The 17,410-nt window shown below is 45.9% G+C and overlaps 2 protein-coding genes and 1 long non-coding RNA gene across 4 annotated transcripts in view; 1 reads left to right on the top strand and 2 right to left on the bottom strand.

The window, feature by feature from the left end:
• PAPSS2 (3'-phosphoadenosine 5'-phosphosulfate synthase 2) overlaps positions 1–5,726 on the bottom strand; it is a 66,915-nt gene extending 61,189 nt beyond the window's left edge. For both annotated transcript variants that reach the window (XM_036123419.2, XM_078077797.1), the window contains exon 1: positions 5,539–5,726. In XM_036123419.2, the coding sequence (XP_035979312.1) occupies positions 5,539–5,565 (27 nt within the window). In that variant the 5' untranslated portion in view covers positions 5,566–5,726. The remainder of the gene's footprint in view (positions 1–5,538) is intronic.
• LOC144382475 (uncharacterized) lies at positions 413–2,712 on the top strand. Its single transcript, XR_013449466.1, has 3 exons — positions 413–468; positions 1,760–1,874; positions 2,411–2,712. It is a non-coding gene; the product is annotated as an uncharacterized LOC144382475 (long non-coding RNA).
• Positions 5,727–7,657: 1,931 nt separating the features above from the next.
• The window catches only part of MINPP1 (multiple inositol-polyphosphate phosphatase 1), a 128,893-nt gene continuing 119,140 nt past the window's right edge, over positions 7,658–17,410 (bottom strand). The window contains exon 5 of the mRNA XM_078077800.1: positions 7,658–10,072. Coding sequence (XP_077933926.1) covers positions 9,616–10,072 — 457 coding nt within the window. The 3' untranslated portion in view covers positions 7,658–9,615. The remainder of the gene's footprint in view (positions 10,073–17,410) is intronic.

A 17,410-nucleotide genomic window follows, 5' to 3' on the forward strand; every position in this document is an offset into this window, starting at 1 on the left:
CCTTGCTGGAAATTTTTATTTCATATTTACTGAAAGCCAAGGGCACTGACACACCAGTGTGAGTCTGAGAAAGGGTGTGATGTCCTGTGCCTGGTGCTGGGCTCGCAGAGAGAGGGGCCCAGTAGCTTTGGGGACTCTGAAAGCAGGGGACACCGGGCGTGCTTGTGATCCCGGATGGACCCCAGAGGAGAGGAGGCATGGACAGACTCCAGCAGCCCCCAGAGCTCCTCAAAGTGCTGGCCTGGTCACACCAGGGCAGGAGCCTGGTTCCCACACTCCTGGGAGTGGCGGGCAGCATCAGGATCTTAGCCCCAGAACTGTGCTGGGGCAGCCGTGACCTCAGGGTACCCAAGGAAGAGGACATGGGGAAGTGAGAAGGGGCCTTTCAGACCAGAATGCACTTGAACTGGACCAACACTAAGGATGAGACGGTTGGTGCACATCTCAAAGGATGCCCACCCAGACAAGGTAAGCAGCCCCACCCAGACAAGGTAAGCAGCCCCACCCCGACATTAGTACTTTGTAGGGAAAAAGGATTAAATTAAATATTTCTGACTAGCAATCTGATTTAAGTTTTTAAAGCACTTCTTTTTAAAGTGCTCCCTGTATAAGAATGGTAACAAGTAGGGAAAGTAAAGGTTTGATATGAAATGTTAACGATACCCAGGAATCAAGAAGAGACCGATATGGTGAGCACTGTGAATTGTGTAACACTGATGAATCACAGACCTGTGCCCTTGAAACAAATAACACATTATATGTTAAAAAAAAAAAAAAAAAAAAAAAGAGAGATTTTTGTTTCCAGCACTGATGGTCTAGGTTGTATACATTTCCTTCCATGCAAACAAGTAAGAAATGCAAGTTATAATATAATATAATCTAATTAGAAACACCAAAAGCTGACAAGAAAAAAAGAAACTACCAGGTTAAAATCTGCAAGGGACCTAAGAGGTAAGCAAGCAGGGAGGCACTTCTCGCCTGATAGGAGCAGGTGTGAACAATTTCGACAGCCTCACAGGGAGCTGAGAGAGAGAGCTGAAAGAGAAATCGAAGCCCAGAACATACCCAAGTGGGAAGAATAAAAAAGCCCATGTCAAGTTAAGCTGAGGCTCTTAAGAGTCATCCCCCACACAGAAGAGTGCATCCAAATAAACCCACCTCCCACACGGACAGACTGCAAGGACAATTTGCCTTGGCATTGAAAGCATTCCTAGGGGGAGGCAGGGTGGGTGTGAGAACTTGTCTGCAAGAGCTGGCCCTTGTGTGCAAAACTGCAACTCAAATTCACATCACCTGGGTGGTCTAAAACACTTTAAGTGGTAAATTTAGGTCAAAGTGGTCCCAGACTAGGGGTGCCACCAGACACCCAGCAGAAACAAAAGCAAATTCTACCCCTAAAAAAGAGCCATTCATCCTAAGCCTCAAAGAACTCCTGCAAGTCATTTTTCAGTGGTAATGACAAATACCCAGGCAAAAATAAGCAAGCACACAAGAGCAGACAGATGAGAGAGGAGAAGGGGAAATCTCAGAAAAATCTAGATCTTACAAGCACATTCATCCTTTAATGAATTCTGTGGCCATTTGTGCAACCTAGTGTGTACGAGGGTCTGTGCCAGATTGCCGGGCATGGGTATCATCTCAGCTGTCGTGTGAACAAATCACCAAGACTAAGGGGTGCCCATGACTATTTACTGATAGATTTTGAAATAAACAGCCGTCTCCTAGAGGACTGATACCGACATTATTGATTCCTCTCTAGGTCCCCATTCCCTGGAAGTCCCATGTTCAAGTTCGGCCTGATGATCCCCTAAGCAAACCGCAGAGTCCGATGCATGGGCAGAAACGTGATGAAAGACAAAGCTAACTATCTCAGAGTGAGCTGCACTTACCTTTAACTGTAAAAGTCCACACAGATGAGTTTGGGGTAATAGCATGAATTGGACAAAGACTAATTTTAAGGCAGATCTGGAAACAGTTGAAGGCACAGGAAGGGTGGAGAGAGGTTAGTCCAATAGTGACATATGCATAGAAGGCCTTTCTTTCTTGGCCAAGGTTGTTGGCAAGATCTTGCTGATATTCGGGTTACTCTGGTGTGTCCACACTCATGACCAGCCTGGCTCTTCTATTCAGCTTTTCACAATGAGGGTTCATATCATCACTTCTATTCTTCTGCATCAGTTTGCTCTTATTAAATATTCTGGTGGTTCTTATTTACCCAGCTTTCGGAACCGTATGACCTGTGCTTCCTGCTCCTTGTTTGATGAACCGTGACAGCGTAGTGTAATAACAACAGCTACCACATACAAGGGACTTACTCGGGGCCTGGAACTGTGCGAGATACTTTTTTTTAGGAGTTATTGACTCCTCACAACATTGTAAGGGCTAAGGCATCATTACCTCCATTTTACAGATGGGTACTATGCACCACAGAGGTTACATCCTGGAACACATAGAGCAGGAGCAAGAGCATGAGCTTGGAAGTTGGACAGACCTGCATTCAAATCCTGATCTGCTCCTGGCGTTCTCCTCCCCTAGAGACGAGGCTCAGTTTGGCGGGGCGCAGGCCACCGTGTGGATGAAATGAAATACAGCGTGGCCTCGAAGTAGTGCTGGTTTCTCCTTCCTTCCAATGGATACTCGTCTGAAAATTCATGTGTTGCCTTAGGGAGCACCTTCAAATAGTTTCCAAAGTCGCTACCGTTGGAAAAATAATGTGGTATTGTACACAAAATAATAAAAGGCAAATAATCTCTTATATTTATGGACCGTTTTAAGGTTCCAATACTCCTTCACTCCTTCCCAACCATTGGCTTGTTTGATCCTTTGGAAAATATTTTACTATCTCAGTTGTCTTTTTTTAGAATGGTTGTCTGTCTCTGGGACATAGTAACATTGTCTGAACATAACAACATTGCCTTGAAAAAATACTAATCCAGGAAATGATGCAAGAAGAAAGAATCAGGCCTTTGCCTTTCTTTCTAGTCCTCTGGAAGCTGACTGCCTCCTTCCTTCTCCTGGGTCTGTGTGACTGTAGGTGGGATGCTGGTGGCCAGAGTTGGAGATAAGTCAAGGGAGGGAGAGATGGATGTGACCCATAGCTGTCTTTGCTTTTCACGGTAAGGATGCCTAGCACAGAAGGAATGTGCTACCTTCCCTTATAAAAGAACATTTCATTTTCTTCTCAAGCTCGTGAGAAAATCATCCTATAGTCTCTCATCCAGAAAGTGTGGCAACTCTGCCTATTTGTGCTATCTCTCTGTCAAATAAATAAATTAAAAAAAAAAAAGTGCGGCAAAAAAAAAATCCTGGGAAAGATGTATTCATCCCACACAGTAGGGGCGCGACAAATATTTGCAGTTACTGCAGAGACTGTGGTGTACATTGACCATCCTCTGTGGACAATGCAGAAAATAATGTAATGATCCCTGTGAGTCTCTGAAAAAGGCCGCCCAGCCTCACTTCTAGGATAGCTTCCTAGATCAGTAAGACCCACTCCTCAAATAATGATTGTCTCTGAGGCCACACGTGTGGACCTATCTTGTCTTGGACAGCAAGGTTTCAGAATACATGTGGAGTTACCATTTAAAGCTTGAGAGCTTTCAGATGCATTTAAAGCTAGCTTGCTTTACCCAGTCGCCTCTATCTGGCCCTTTTGGAATTTGTGCTGGTGCGTGGATTATAATCATGTTAGCTAAATAAAAGTTCAGAAGTCCTGCTAGCTTTTTCAGGTGTTAGTTTAATCCTACACAGAACACACGCACACCCCAAACAAAAAAATAAAAGGTTTAAAATGTGTAAATAGAAAAAGCAAAGCCTCTGGCACTCAAATTTCTCACTGTCTCTGACTGCACAGGGCCCGCGATCAGTTTGTAACCCCCTGTTCTCGGACCTTCCTCACTGCCAGGCGCCTGCTGACTGGGGGCCTGAAGGGAAAGACCACCTGTCCCTTCATTACTAATGCTTGACAAAGCTCCTTATCAGAACTGGGAAGGAATTCTTGAAGCAGGCAGGGAAGAACTAAAACCCCACTGATGTGCAAAGCCACCAAGTGCCCCAGCAGCTTGTCACAGAGAAGACACCATTTAGAATTTTACAGAAGTTAATCAAATCAGATAGGAATAAAACACAGATGATTTTCACTTAATATTTTTAACAATCTTACAATACTGAGAGTCTCCCCACTTGAAAATGGCTCCTATAAAAGGCAGCTGAAGTTGATGCCACCTTCGTCCGGGACCTTCCTGCCGGTCCAGTGTGGTCCCCTGAAACCAGAGCACCCACCGCCTTTCCCTTGCTGCTCAAGCCCACACCTGCAGCCCCTGCCTAGCCCCCTTCAGGCTCCTCCCCCCAATTCCTGGTTTGCCATCTCTCCTCCCAGCCGGCCAGGAATACACCTCAAAGAGAGTTCAGTAATAAGCATTATATAATAATAGTAATAAACATGTATTGAGCACCTACTATGTGCCAAGTTCAAGTCTAATTCTATGAGAGGGGTCAACCCTTTCAGTAACCAGCATAAACAACCTGAGGCTTGCAGTGTGGTAAAGTCGAACCATCAGCAGTCAGGCTGCCGGCTGAGATCTAAGCAGGGCTTGCAGACCACCTCCGGTGTGGACCAAATGCTGTCTGCAAGGCTCCTCCCACCTGGAGTCAATGATTACTGCTGCCATTTTTAGGATGCAAAATTAGTAGGAGCCCCTATTCGGGGCACCTGGGTGGCTCAGTCGGTTAAGCAACCGACTCTTGATCTCAGCTCAGGTCTTGATCTCAGGGTCGTGGCTTAAGCCCCTCCTTGGGCTCCACGTTGGGCGTGGAGCCTACTTAAAAAAAAAAAAATACCCCTATTGCTGAGAAAGGAACTTTTCTTTGACAATCTATTTCCCATAAATGGGCTAGCCCAGAGTACTTCTGGATTAAACTGCGCCTCCTCAAAACAGTCGGCTCATCTTAACCCACGAAGCCGAGGAGCCCCGGGCGGACCCAGAGGTGCCGCCCGCTGCCAGCAGGGAGCTGCTGAACAAGCTGGAGGGCTAAGGGCTGCCGGCGGGGGCAGCTGCTGTTTCCTCCACGAGGTCTGTCATTAACGTCCCCTCGGAGGGGGTGGCATGGACAAAAGCCCAAGGAGTACCGCCGACGTGCGCCCAGCGCCCAGACCCGGCAGAACCGGCCTCGGCTCTCGGCCACCCACTCGAGCGGCGCGGAGATCACACGGAGGAAAAGGCGGGTCCGGGGAAGCTCTTGGGGGAAGACAGGAAATTTCCCGTCCCTGACCCCCCTGCTCGGCCGGGACCGCAGTGCGCGCTCCGGAGCTCCCTCCGGGCGTGGCGACCCCGAGCGGCGCAGGTTCCCCGGGGCGCCGGAGGAGAGGGGCTGCCCCACGAGGGCTGCCCCGGGGTCCCCCCTCCCCGCTCTCCCTCCTCCTCCTCCCCCCCTCCCGGCGCCGGAGCCTCCGCGCCCTGCTGCTCGCCCGCTCCCTGGGAGGGGGACGCGGTGCCGGGGAGCGGCGGCGGGGGTGGGGGCAGGCGGCCCGCAGCCTACCGTCTTCTGCTTCTTGATCCCCGACATGCTGGCGGACTGGACGCTGCGCGGCGGACACTCGGAGCTCGACTCCCGGGAGCGGAGGTGCGGGGACTCTGAGAGCGCGGCGGCTGCTGGGGCCCGACTCCCGGGAAGGAGGTATAAAAAGGCTCCCGCAGACACGTCGCACTTCCCTTGACCGGCCCCCTCCTCCCACTCCTCCCCCCGCCGCGCTCCTCTCCGCCCCGTCGGCTCCGCCAGCAGCGCCCAGCCCAGGGGCCCGGCCGTCGCCCGGGCGGCTCCCGGCCCGGCCCCCTACTCGCCCGAGCGGCCGCGCCCGCGCCAGGCGGGGGTCGAGGTCGCCCTCCCCGTGCCGGCGCGCCCCCGCCTCCCGCCCCACCCCGCGCCTCTTCCCGGAAGGATTCCGGCCTCCGGGACGGGCCTGTGGGCAGGGTCCTCAGTGGGCACCGACGGCCCGCTCACCTTCGCTGGCAACCACGGCGAGGGTTCAGGTTATTGACCCCGCGTCCGCACCCGGCTGTGCGCTCCTCCCGCGCCCCCACGTCCCTGCGAAGGCATCACGGCCTACTTTCTCCCCACCTTACTAACGACGCAACTGAGGCTTTCAGACTTCCCAAGTTATGTTCTAAGTGAGGGGCCTCAAACCCAGGCTTTCCACACCAGCGTCATCACATGGGATGATAAAATAAGGGGCCAACTGCTCGCCTGCGCATCACGAGCCAGGCCTGGTGCTAAAGGGTTCGCTCCTTTGTGTTGGCGGTATTTTCGGCCTGTTACAGGTGGGCCCGCTGAGGCCCTGCTGCAACTCAAAAGTCAAGTAAGCAAGGGCAGCCCTGGAAAATGGCCAGGGGAAGCCCAGCGACTTTTCTCAGTTCACTCCCCACCCCCAAGTATTCCTATAGTACTTCTGTTGTTCAGCAACTAAGATGAGCCCTTCGGAGAAAGAGCAAAAAGGAGGCCCAGCTGGCTTACGGCCTAAACCCTAGGAAACCGAGGTTTTATCGGAAGACAGCATGAGGCCACTCTCTTAACCCAAAAGTCTGGGGGGACCAGAGGTGTAAGGGGAGGGAAGCTGTAATTAGTGACGAGCATTTTGAGGGCAATCACTGGGTCTCACCCCTCTTTGTACCTTAACTCCTTGCGAAATGCCACAAACAGATCAATAGGACAGCACTTTCTGAAAAAGAGTCATTAAGATGCACAAGGGCCACACGGCTTAGCCAACTGTGGTCTTCCTTCTCTGGAAGGAAGGGGCTGGGGAAGTTCTTTCTTCTGAGAAGGTCAAGGGTGGAACTTTTGTTTCAGACCTAACTGGACTTCTGGAAGACTGCAAGCCTTCCAGACAGACACCTGAAGATCTGGCTCTTCGTTACTTCTCCATGGGAAGGTGGGAAAGAAAATCTTCAGGAGTCAAAAAAACTTAAAAGGCAGCCTTACATGTTTGTACAGTCTTGAAATGTCAGTATATGCATTTTCTTACTCATTTTGAGTAAGGTGTCACCACTCCCTTCAGCTATGAGCAGCTAGAGGGCAAATACTGGATTTGAGTTTCTGTTCTGAACACAAACACTTTGAATTTACGTGGTTTGAACAGTAACATCCGTTCTTATTTCATTGGAAAAATCCTCTTGTATCCGTTCCAACCATATCTTGAACCCTGCCAGATGCGAGCAAAAAGGTAAATTAAGTGTGGACGGAGAAATAGCAATTTGTGGGATTGCTGTGTTTTTTCACATTGCCTCTAAAATAGTTGTGTTTCTGAAACAGAAGGAAGTGGAGGGCAAGTCTCTAAGGGTTACTTCCCGGAAAAGGAAGAGATGAGTGTTTAGATCTGGGGGAGGTCTTGAGATCCTTTGTTGTCCACTCGCCTGGTCCCCGTATTTCACGGAGGGGCAATGTGGAACTGGTACCCGGAGGAGAGATGGAAGGGGACCCTTGACCTTCATCACCAGCTGGAGGCAGAGGTGAGCCTCAAGCCCAGGTCAGAGGCTCCCTCCACGCCCTGGGACCTGAATCACTCCACCTCTTGGTCAGCTATTTCAAGAGGCCGCGAAAACTGTACACGGATAGGACTATTTATCTCATTTTAGATTTAATTAATTCTCAAGTAGTACTTTGGAACAGACGTGCTTTACTACTTCTCTGGAAGCAATTCTTGTGAAGTAGGAGGCCTCCCCTCCCCTGGACCCATACCACAGGCCATCAGTTCTGCTGCAATTCAGCAGGGCAACTCACTCAAAAGCAAACTAATCATTCTTGTTTACTTTCACAGGTTGTGTGTGTGTGTGTGTGTGTGTGTGTGTGTGTGTGTTTTCTTTTAAAGACAATGTCTTGAACTCCTTTTCATCTCACTACCATCTTGGTCCTAGAAGAGGAAATTCCTTCGTATGAGCAACTAGTAGCTTAATTTTTGGAGTCTGATTCCAGCCCATCAGAGCTGAAAGAAGGAAGAGGGAGGAAGGGTTGAAGTCTGTCCATTCATATGGACACAATCTCCGTAAATTTCTCAGTAGTGCTCCCTCCAAGCCCCTGCTATAAAGCACCGTGAGCTACACTGTACCAGTTTGTAATCCTTACACTAATTTGCATGAGGGGCTCTTTTTCTTCTTCCTATTTACTTTTCTTTCTTCCAGAACTGGCTGGGCTTAATAATTAACTTAATGAGGTGGTGGTTACTACTTGGTCCTTTTATTGTTTAGAAAAGATGGAATCAGTGAGCTCCCACAAATAAACAAAGGAAACACATATACAAAGAACACTAGTGTTGGTGAGATCTTTATGCCATAGGTTCTCCAACACATTTTAGGGGGGCTCATCACAGTTTAGGGGATCTAGCTTGGAGACAACTCCCCAGGATGGCCATTCCCAAGGAATGCAGCTACATTGCCCCCTAGTGGCTGTAATGAATAACAAAAGACCTTATTGTTGAAACACCCTGACCCCCTGAACCAAAAATAAGTTCAGGAGTTCCCTTGAGTCAAGAAGCCCTTAGAGAAAGTCCTCTAAAGGATCCAAACACTCTTCCTTGGCACAGGTACTCCCAAGAGAAGCAAGATGTGATCCCTGTGTTCATGAAACTCACAGTCAAGTGACGGAGACAAACTGCCTCCCACCTCCATCCCAATCATTTCAGTACAATCCTTGATGGGGCAGGTAAAAATCTAATTGTTAATCTTCGATGCACAGCTGAAAGGTTCTATTGTGGTGTGGGTATGCTGATAGGAGTTCCAAAAACCACTCTCATTAGGCACCTTCAGCAATTTCCAGTTGGGGATTCTATATGGTGCATTTAAAAATTCCGTGCCCTTAAGCAATGTGAAAGGTGATCCTTTCAAGATTTCTGCATGCCCATTCCATCCTCATTCTGTCACCTGCAACTGAGTCCTAACTGTACAACTTTATAGATGCTTATCTTTCCAAAGCATCCATTGTTCTCATAAAAAACACTACTCTTTTTTCCACTCGTATGCTCTTCATTTAAGTCACATGAAAGTAAATTACTTCACTTACAGGTACAACTGGCAGAAACAGGTTTGGGGTCACACACTATGGAGCTCAGGAAACATCTAGATTAGGGGGTGGGAATGCCGGAGGGTGTGGGCATCTCAGTGCATCCTACGATCAGAGAACATTCATTTGGCTATGGGTATCCATCAATCTCTTTTCTAGAAGAAATGGAGGGCATGGATTAGACAGGCCACTCAGTTAAAAGACAGGATGTTGTGGGAGCACAGAGGAGGGACATCCAGTTCAACTTTGGAAGACAGATGTCAGATTTTCTTGGGGAACAAAATACATGAGCTGAGACTTGAAGGGTAGGGTTTGGCCCACCCTCCCCTCTCCTCCCCATCATGGGTGTGTGTGTAAATGTGAAAGTGGAAAGGCACAGAGCTGCATGAAATCACATGGTAGGTTCAGAAAATTGTAAGTATCTGTATGGCCGAGTCCGGGAGATAAAACAGAAGAAGGGGAGAAGGCGGTAGGAGGGGATGTGTGCCCTGTGTGATCCTGCAGCGATGTGATTTTGCACATTCTCTTCTTCATGCTCATCCCAGTGCATGGCCTTCCATCTGTTCATTAGTCCTTACAGGACACTCCCTGCATCCAAAGATGAAAAGTCACTGTCCCGAGGGCCCCTGGCCTGGTGAGGGAGATGGAGATGTACACAAATAATTCTAAGGAAACGTGATAAGTGCTGGAATAAAGGCCTATTCGAAGTAATAGGGAGAGGACCTCAAAGAAGGCAATGACTGCTGGACTATGAACAGATTCTAATGGGCGTGATGATTTAACTTGAGTTTCAAGGATAAGCCAGATAGAAGGGGGATCTGTCACCAGACTGATGTTCCTGCTGCCCCACCACTCCCTGGCCTCCTTCCTGGCATGCCCCAGCCTTCTGTAAAGACCCAGAGCAGAGCAATGCTGACTCCCGCCAGAAGCCTGTCCACAGAGGAGAAGGCCACATTCCCAGGCAAAAGTGACGCTCTGCCGCCATTTCTTGGGTGGAACCCGGTCCACAGTTCTTGTTGAGTAGCTGTATTGGTTTGAAGAGAAGAATATTTATGAGTACACATGCACATTATGCAAAATAGAAACATTTAGGGTAGTTAGCGAAATTCACTCCAAAATTCAATAAAATTCAGTGAAAACAAGTTATATTTGGTCACTGGCTGAGTTTTCAGCCTTCAGCCATTTATTTTAAAAGATGCTCAGCAAGGTGGAAGATAATGTAATCCCTGTCGCTTAGAGGCTTTAAATTATTAGAACAATTTCTAATTAAACTTAAATTATTTAACTATTAACTATCTAGTTAACAAATTATATCCCTTAAACTTTAAATTATTAAAAAAATGTCCAACTAAACTGAGTGAAACTTTTTTTTAAGATTTTATTTATTTATTTGAGAGAGAAAGAGAGGAGTTAGGGTGGGGGGGGAGAGGCAAAGGGAGAAGCAGACACCCTGCTGAGCAAGGAACTCGAGGTAGGGCTCGATCCCAGGACCCTGAGATCATGACGTAAGCCAAAGACAGATGCTTAACCTACTGAGCCACCCAGGTGTCCCTAAACTGAGTGAAGTTTTAAGACATATTTTAAAGGAAAGAAGGGAGAAGGAAGAAAGAAAAAAGAAGGAACAAAAAAGCAGAAAGAAGTGGAAGCTGTAATATTTGGCTTAAAAAAATTAAGAAAATGTCACAAAAGACGACATATTCAGACAAATTAGTTATACTTTTAGAAATGTCCTTAATAATGAAAGGACAGAAATTTTCCATTCAGAAATAACTTATATTGAGTTATATGGTAAGTGCTCTTTTCCAACATAACTGAGAAATGTGGTGATACAATAAATTCATATTATAATTACTAGAGAATATCAGAGATACCATAAATGGATGGTTAATTTGCAAATATTTGGAATATAATACGTTGAGCATAGCTTAATTTACTAGTGTGTCCTCAACCTTCTAAAAGGATTTTATAAATTTCACATCATGTAAAGATAAGCAGTACAAAATCAATATAATCTCTCTCTCTCCATCTCTTTTATTTAAAACAGTTTTTTTTAAAGTTTATTTATTTTTTAGTAATTTCTACACCCAACATGGGGCCCGAACTCATGAGTCAGAGATCAAGAGCTGCACGCTCTTCTGACCGAGCCAGCCAGGCGCCCCTCCACCTCTTTTAAATAAAGGTATAAAAATCCTAACTTATAGACCTCAGGCTTCCTGACAGTATCATAAGAGAGTTTTTATGAGTACTGAGCATTTTCTGAAAAAGTGATAGTTCTCTATGTGTATTGCTATTTTTCAAATGTCTTTAGATGCTACTGTAAAGAATAAAATTCAAATTCATTTAAAATGTTATGAAATTCATTTCCTGATCTTTACATAATATTTTCAATCATCAGATACTAAAAATACAACTACAATCATAGGAGAAATCAGTCTCCTAAAGAAAAATGGCCAACAGTCCCGTTATAATAAAAATCATAAATATTGGCCAAAATTGATATATGCACTGCTAACCCAAACTTATGCTTGAGCCTTGAAATCCTTCTATTTTCAAAACACTGTCTTTTCTTAATTATACCCCTCACACACACACACACACACACACACACACACACACACACACGTTTTTCTTTTGTTCACGTTTAGTTTCGAAAGACAATTCTGTTCTAGAAAGGGTGGGGGCGTTCTTTTGAAGCCCTAACAGTTCTCAAACCTCACTGCACATTATAGCTATCTGAGGAACCCCACACTTGACTAACTAAATCAAAGTCAGGAGGGGGGTGGGTCCCAGGCATCCCAGTAGTTTTAAAAGTTTCTCTTTAGGAGAATCATTGGCTCTCAAGGGGGATGGTGCATCAAGATCACCTCTGTTAAATTACAGATTGCTGCCCCCCCCCACCCCCCCACCCCCACACACACATAGTTTCTCATGTCAGTTATCAAGCTTAGGACACAGAAACTGCATTTCTAGCAAGCTCCCAGGTGATGCTGATGCTGCTGGTCTGGGACCACAGTTCTGCACATCACTGCCTTAGAGGTCTTCCAACTCGCCCACACATTTTAACCTGTTATAGGAAATTTAGAAAATAAGTGGAAAGGGAAGAAACAGGTGTGCTGGGAAGACAAGCTTAGATAACATTCTTAAAAACCATCCTACTACCGAGAATAAAATGTCTCACAGGGTGAACAGGGAAGGAAATCGATTTTGCCAGGAGTTCCCAGCTCCATTAAAATCACACTGGAAGCCTTACAATGATACCTTCAGCTGCCTGGGCTCCCTCCATCCTTCTCAGTCTACAGACCTCTGGGCTGGGGCTGGCACCGGAATATGCCACAACCTGGGCAAGATTCTGCTTTGCAGCCACTAATCCAGCCCGCTGGCTCTCCCCCTCCACCATGACAAAATCCCCTGGGGTGCTTGTAGAAACACACAGTCCTGAATCCCACCCTGAGAATTCCCCTGTGAGGTCACAGGTACTTCTAATTCTCATTGAGGGTTTTTAATGAGGCCTCGGTCCTTTTTTTCCCCCAGATGCTTTGTTTATTCAGTCCTTTTTCTTTCTCAAAGGGCTTTAGGCTTTAAAACGAGAGAAAGAATCGGGTGCCTGGGTGGTGGCTCGGTCGTTAAGCTCTGCCTTTGGCTCAGGTCATGATCCCAGGATCCTAGGATCAAGCCCCGTGTCAGGCTCCCTGCTCGGCAGGAAGCCTGCTTCTCCCTCTCCCACTCCCCCTGCTTGTGTTCCTGCTCTCGCTATCTCTCTCTCTCTCTCTCTCAAATAAATAAAATATTTTAAAAAAAAAAAAAAAAAGGAAAAGAATCTGTGTTCCCTCCTGAGCCTAGAATGGTCTTGATTGAATGGAAGAGGGCCAGAATGGGGAAATATTGGTGTAAAAATCAGGTAAGACCTAAAATATTGTCCCACTGTATCATTTTTTTCTGACATTATTCGCTCAATAATTTACCTCTTCTTCTGTTGGTTTGGGGTGCTTCCTCCAGGACGAACGGTGCTAGCTGACAGAGGTCTCCCCTAGCAAGTGCCCAGTAATACATCCTGACTCCCCAGCAGGGAGGTTCTAGGAGAAGCAGCTCAATTACAAATTATAACTTGGAACTTTTTTGCCCGTTTGCTCTTCCAGACTAACTAATGAACTATTTTATTAAGCCCCTTTCCTGCCCCCTAAAATGATACGGGGTTTCTATTAAATTGTTAATAATAAATTACACATTTGATTTGGGAAGAATTGATAAAACAGTCAAGTTTCTTCTCTAGCACATGGTATCTTTGTTCTGGTTTCTTGAATCTCATGCACACGGACATACATCCCCATGGAATTAGAAACTGAATTGCCCATCCTCCCCACTTCCATCATTCTTGTTTTGAAGGAATGCTACGGATTATTGTATTCAGTCACTTTTTTTTTTTAAGATTTTATTATTTATTTATTTGACAGAGAGAGAGCGTGCACACAAGCAGGGGGAGAAGCAGAGGGAGAGGGAAAAGCAGACTCCCCGCTGAGCAGGGAGCCCAATACGGGGCTTGATCCCAGGACCCTGAGATCATGACCTGAGCTGAAGGCAGACGCTTCACCGACTGAGCCACCCAGGGGCCCCAGTATTCAGTTAATTTTAAAAATTTTGTTATTTACTTAATAAAACTACATTCCTTTTTTTCCCCCTGACAATACGTAATTGAGACACACTTGGAGAACCAGTGACCCGAAGAATGGAATCCAAGGCCCATTGAGGAGTCCTTCTGGGAGGGGGGTCAGTTGCTTCCGAGAGCGGTCAGCCTGGATGGGGCTCGCATCTGCAAATGGCCTCTCGCCAGTTCTCTGAGCTATAGTGCAAGGCTGGGCCAGCTCCGTGAGAGAGTTGTGTACAGCACACACCAAAAGGATCCTAGGCATGGAGTCAGAAGACTTAGACTTACGTCTTTTTGTTGGTCTAGCAGTTCCCTTCTGCGGGGCAGGCATGGGATCCAGGCTGAGCATAGCCCCAGAACAGCCCTAGCACCAACCTGAGTCCTCTGCTGATTCTCCTTTTGGAGCTTCACTGTCGGAAGGAGGCCTTTCCCTTTTCAGCGAGGAAGGGTCAGTATTGTATACAAACATACACTACATGTAGAGATGCTGGCGGCCACATCTATTCCCACATGGACAGGTCTTAGACACTGACTAAAAGCCTCATGGCTTCGATTTCCTAGTTTCTGCCTCTGGCTTCCCAGAACCCCCGGCTTCCCCAGGCTCTTCTTGTGATCCTGGGAGTTACCCCAATAGCCTTCGGACAAACACACTTGCTTACTTTGACGCAGATCATTTGACTCAGGTGCTCTCTCTTGGGACCAAAATAGTCCTGAGTTCTTTTTCTTTTCTTTTCTTTTTTTTTTTAAGATTTTATTTATTTATTTGACAGAGAGAGACACAGCAAGAGAGGGAACACAAGCAGGGGGAGTGGGAGAGGGAGAGGCAGGCTTCCCGCTGAGCAGAGAGCCCAATGCGGGGCTCGATCCCAGGACCCTGGGACCATGACCTGAGCCGAAGGCAGACGCTTAACTGACTGAGCCACCCAGGCGCCCCATTCCTGAGTTCTTTAAAACCACCTTTTTTGGACCACTGTGGATGCTGCACGAAGGGCTATGAAATTCCCAGAATGGTACCAAACACTGCTCAATAAATCTACCAAACAGAATTGAATCAAGCATGATGATTTAGAATTGCCTTTACATTTGGGACAATTCAGGGTGTCAAGACTGATGGAAACTTTTATCATAACCTCCAGGCTTATCTCACAATTTTAAAGGTATAAAACAGAAATGACTGGAATCCCATCCAAAATTTGAAGATCCTCCAAAGTATGAAAAATTGGTGGAATTTTCAGGTTATCGTGCAAGTAGCTACAGCCAACTGTAGCCTATATTATTTATTGCAGTTTATATTAAACAATAGTTTCTTGTAGAGCATATTAAATCTATGCTTCCTTTGAGGTGTGGTTTTAATGACATTCTGTGTGAAATGTTTCTGCGCATTCTAACTTTGCTTTGATTCTGCTCATCTCATTTTATTACATTATTTTATTAAAAATGGCACCTGTTTCTTCTGCTCATGCTCCATGTGACACTGCAATAATTTGGATCCAATTGTTTAATTAGGTTGTCAACCAGATCACTAGTGACAAGTTCTATAGTTTTCCCATTCTGTGAAAATAATGAGAATGTCTCTGACATATGTCAGAGATTTTGCCTTTTAGCTTTTAAAAAAAGGAACATATTTCCTTTATTAGCCAGAAACACTGGACACAGAGCTCTTGGTTCTGCATGATATCCAAAATTTGTTCCTTTAGCACAGGAGTCCATGTTAATGGCTAATGTAATTCTGATTTCTAGACATCATGACCAGGAAAAGGAAAAAAAAAAGATCTGGCTGTTTGGGAAATCATGTCCATTTAATCTGTAGCCATGATCTCTAAAGTTACTGTGGGACTGTCATTGGATGAGCTCTACTTTGAGAAATGTGTGTTCAAGGTCCCCTTTCAGCTTCAGGCTCTGGCTCTGTAGTTTAGAACAGGCAGGGGGCTGGACTAATGGAAAGTCACGAATTGGCTCTCCTACCCGGCCATCGATGGTGGAGCAAGGGGCTCAAAGTATGACTTCAACTGAGGAATTCTTGGTTTCCATAGGCAAAGGTGTGGGGGCTCCTTTGGCATTTTCAAAATAACATCTCGTTTGCTTTCTCACCCAAAGAAACCTCAGAAAGTCTCTAATTTACTAGTGGAGTCTATGCTACATTTTACTTATTCTTCAGCTGTTTGGAACTTTGAATGGTTTTGAACAGACACAATGTTATATATTATGTCAAGATTCCCTGGCTAGGTCTCTGGTCCCCAGCCCCAAGAGAAAATCTATTCAGTCAATAAAACACCTGAAATTTGGTACGTATGCAATTTCACAGGGGAAGATAATATTTTTATGCAATGCATAAACTCAGAAATCACTCTTTTTTTTTCTTTTTCAGTTGAATGCCCTGGGGTTTGAGGAGAAGTGGATTAGTTAGGGAAGGAGAAACAGCTATGAGGGGTGCCTGGGTGGCTTAGTCGGTTAAGCGACTGCCTTTGGCTCAGGTCATGGTCTCAGGGTCCTGGGATCGAGCCCCACGTTGGGCTCCCTGCTCCGGGGTGGGGGTGGGGTGTCTGCCTCTCCCTCTGCCCCTCCCTCCCACTGCTGGTACACTCTCTCTCAAATAAATAAATAAAATCTTTAAAAATAAAAAAGAAATAGCTGTGAGCTACAACAAGTCTCAGAAACTTTTTGTGCATTTTGAAGGATTTCCAAGTCAGTGGCTCTTTATTTTAATTCCATGGCTCTCTCTTTTTTTTTTTTAATTTTTTTTATTGTTCTGTTAATCCCCATACATTACATCATTAGTTTTAGATGTAGTGTTCCATGATTCATTGTTTGTGCATAACACCCAGTGCTCCATGCAGAACGTGCCCTCTTTAATACCCATCATCAGGCTAACCCATCCTCCCCCGCCCCCAGAACCCTCAGTTTGTTTTTCAGAGTCCATCGTCTCTCATGGTTCGTCTCCCCCTCCGATTTCCCCCCCTTCATTCTTCCCCTCCTGCTATCCTCTTCTTTTTTTTTTCTTAACATATATTGCATTATTTGTTTCATAGGTACAGATCTGAGATTCAACAGTCTTGCACAATTCACAGCGCTTACCAGAGCACATACCCTCCCCAATATCTATCACCCAGTCACCCCATCCCTCCCACCCCACCCCCCACTCCAGCACCCCTCAGTTTTCCATGGCTCTCTTTTTTTAATCAAAAGTGTATCATGTGGCAAACAGACACACAAAAAATGCTCAACATCATTCTTCATCAGGAAAATGCAAATCAAAATCACCATATCACCTCATACCTGTTAGAATGGCTAGAATCAAAAGACAAGAAATAACAAGTGTTGGTGAGGATGTGGAGAAAAAGTAACCCTCGTGCACTGTTGGTGGGAATGCAAACTGGTGCAGCCACTGTGGAAAACAGTATGGTGGTTCCTCAAAAAGTTAAAAACAAAAATATAAATACTGTATGATCTGGTAATTTCACTGCTGGGTATTTACCCAAAGAAATAAAAAACACTAATTCAAAAAGCTACAGGTACCCCTATGTTTATTGCAGCATTATTTACAAAAGTCAAGACATGGAAGCAGCCCAATTGGTGTCCATCCATAGATGAATGGATGAGGAAGATATAATGGAATTTACTCAGCCTCAAAAAAAAAAAAAAAGAATGAAATCTTGCCATTTATGACAACATGGATGGACCTAAAGAGTATAATGCTAAGTGGAATAAGTTGGACATAGA

Source organism: Halichoerus grypus, chromosome 7 (assembly GCF_964656455.1).
Source record: "Halichoerus grypus chromosome 7, mHalGry1.hap1.1, whole genome shotgun sequence".
Classification (NCBI taxonomy): Eukaryota; Metazoa; Chordata; class Mammalia; order Carnivora; family Phocidae; genus Halichoerus; species Halichoerus grypus.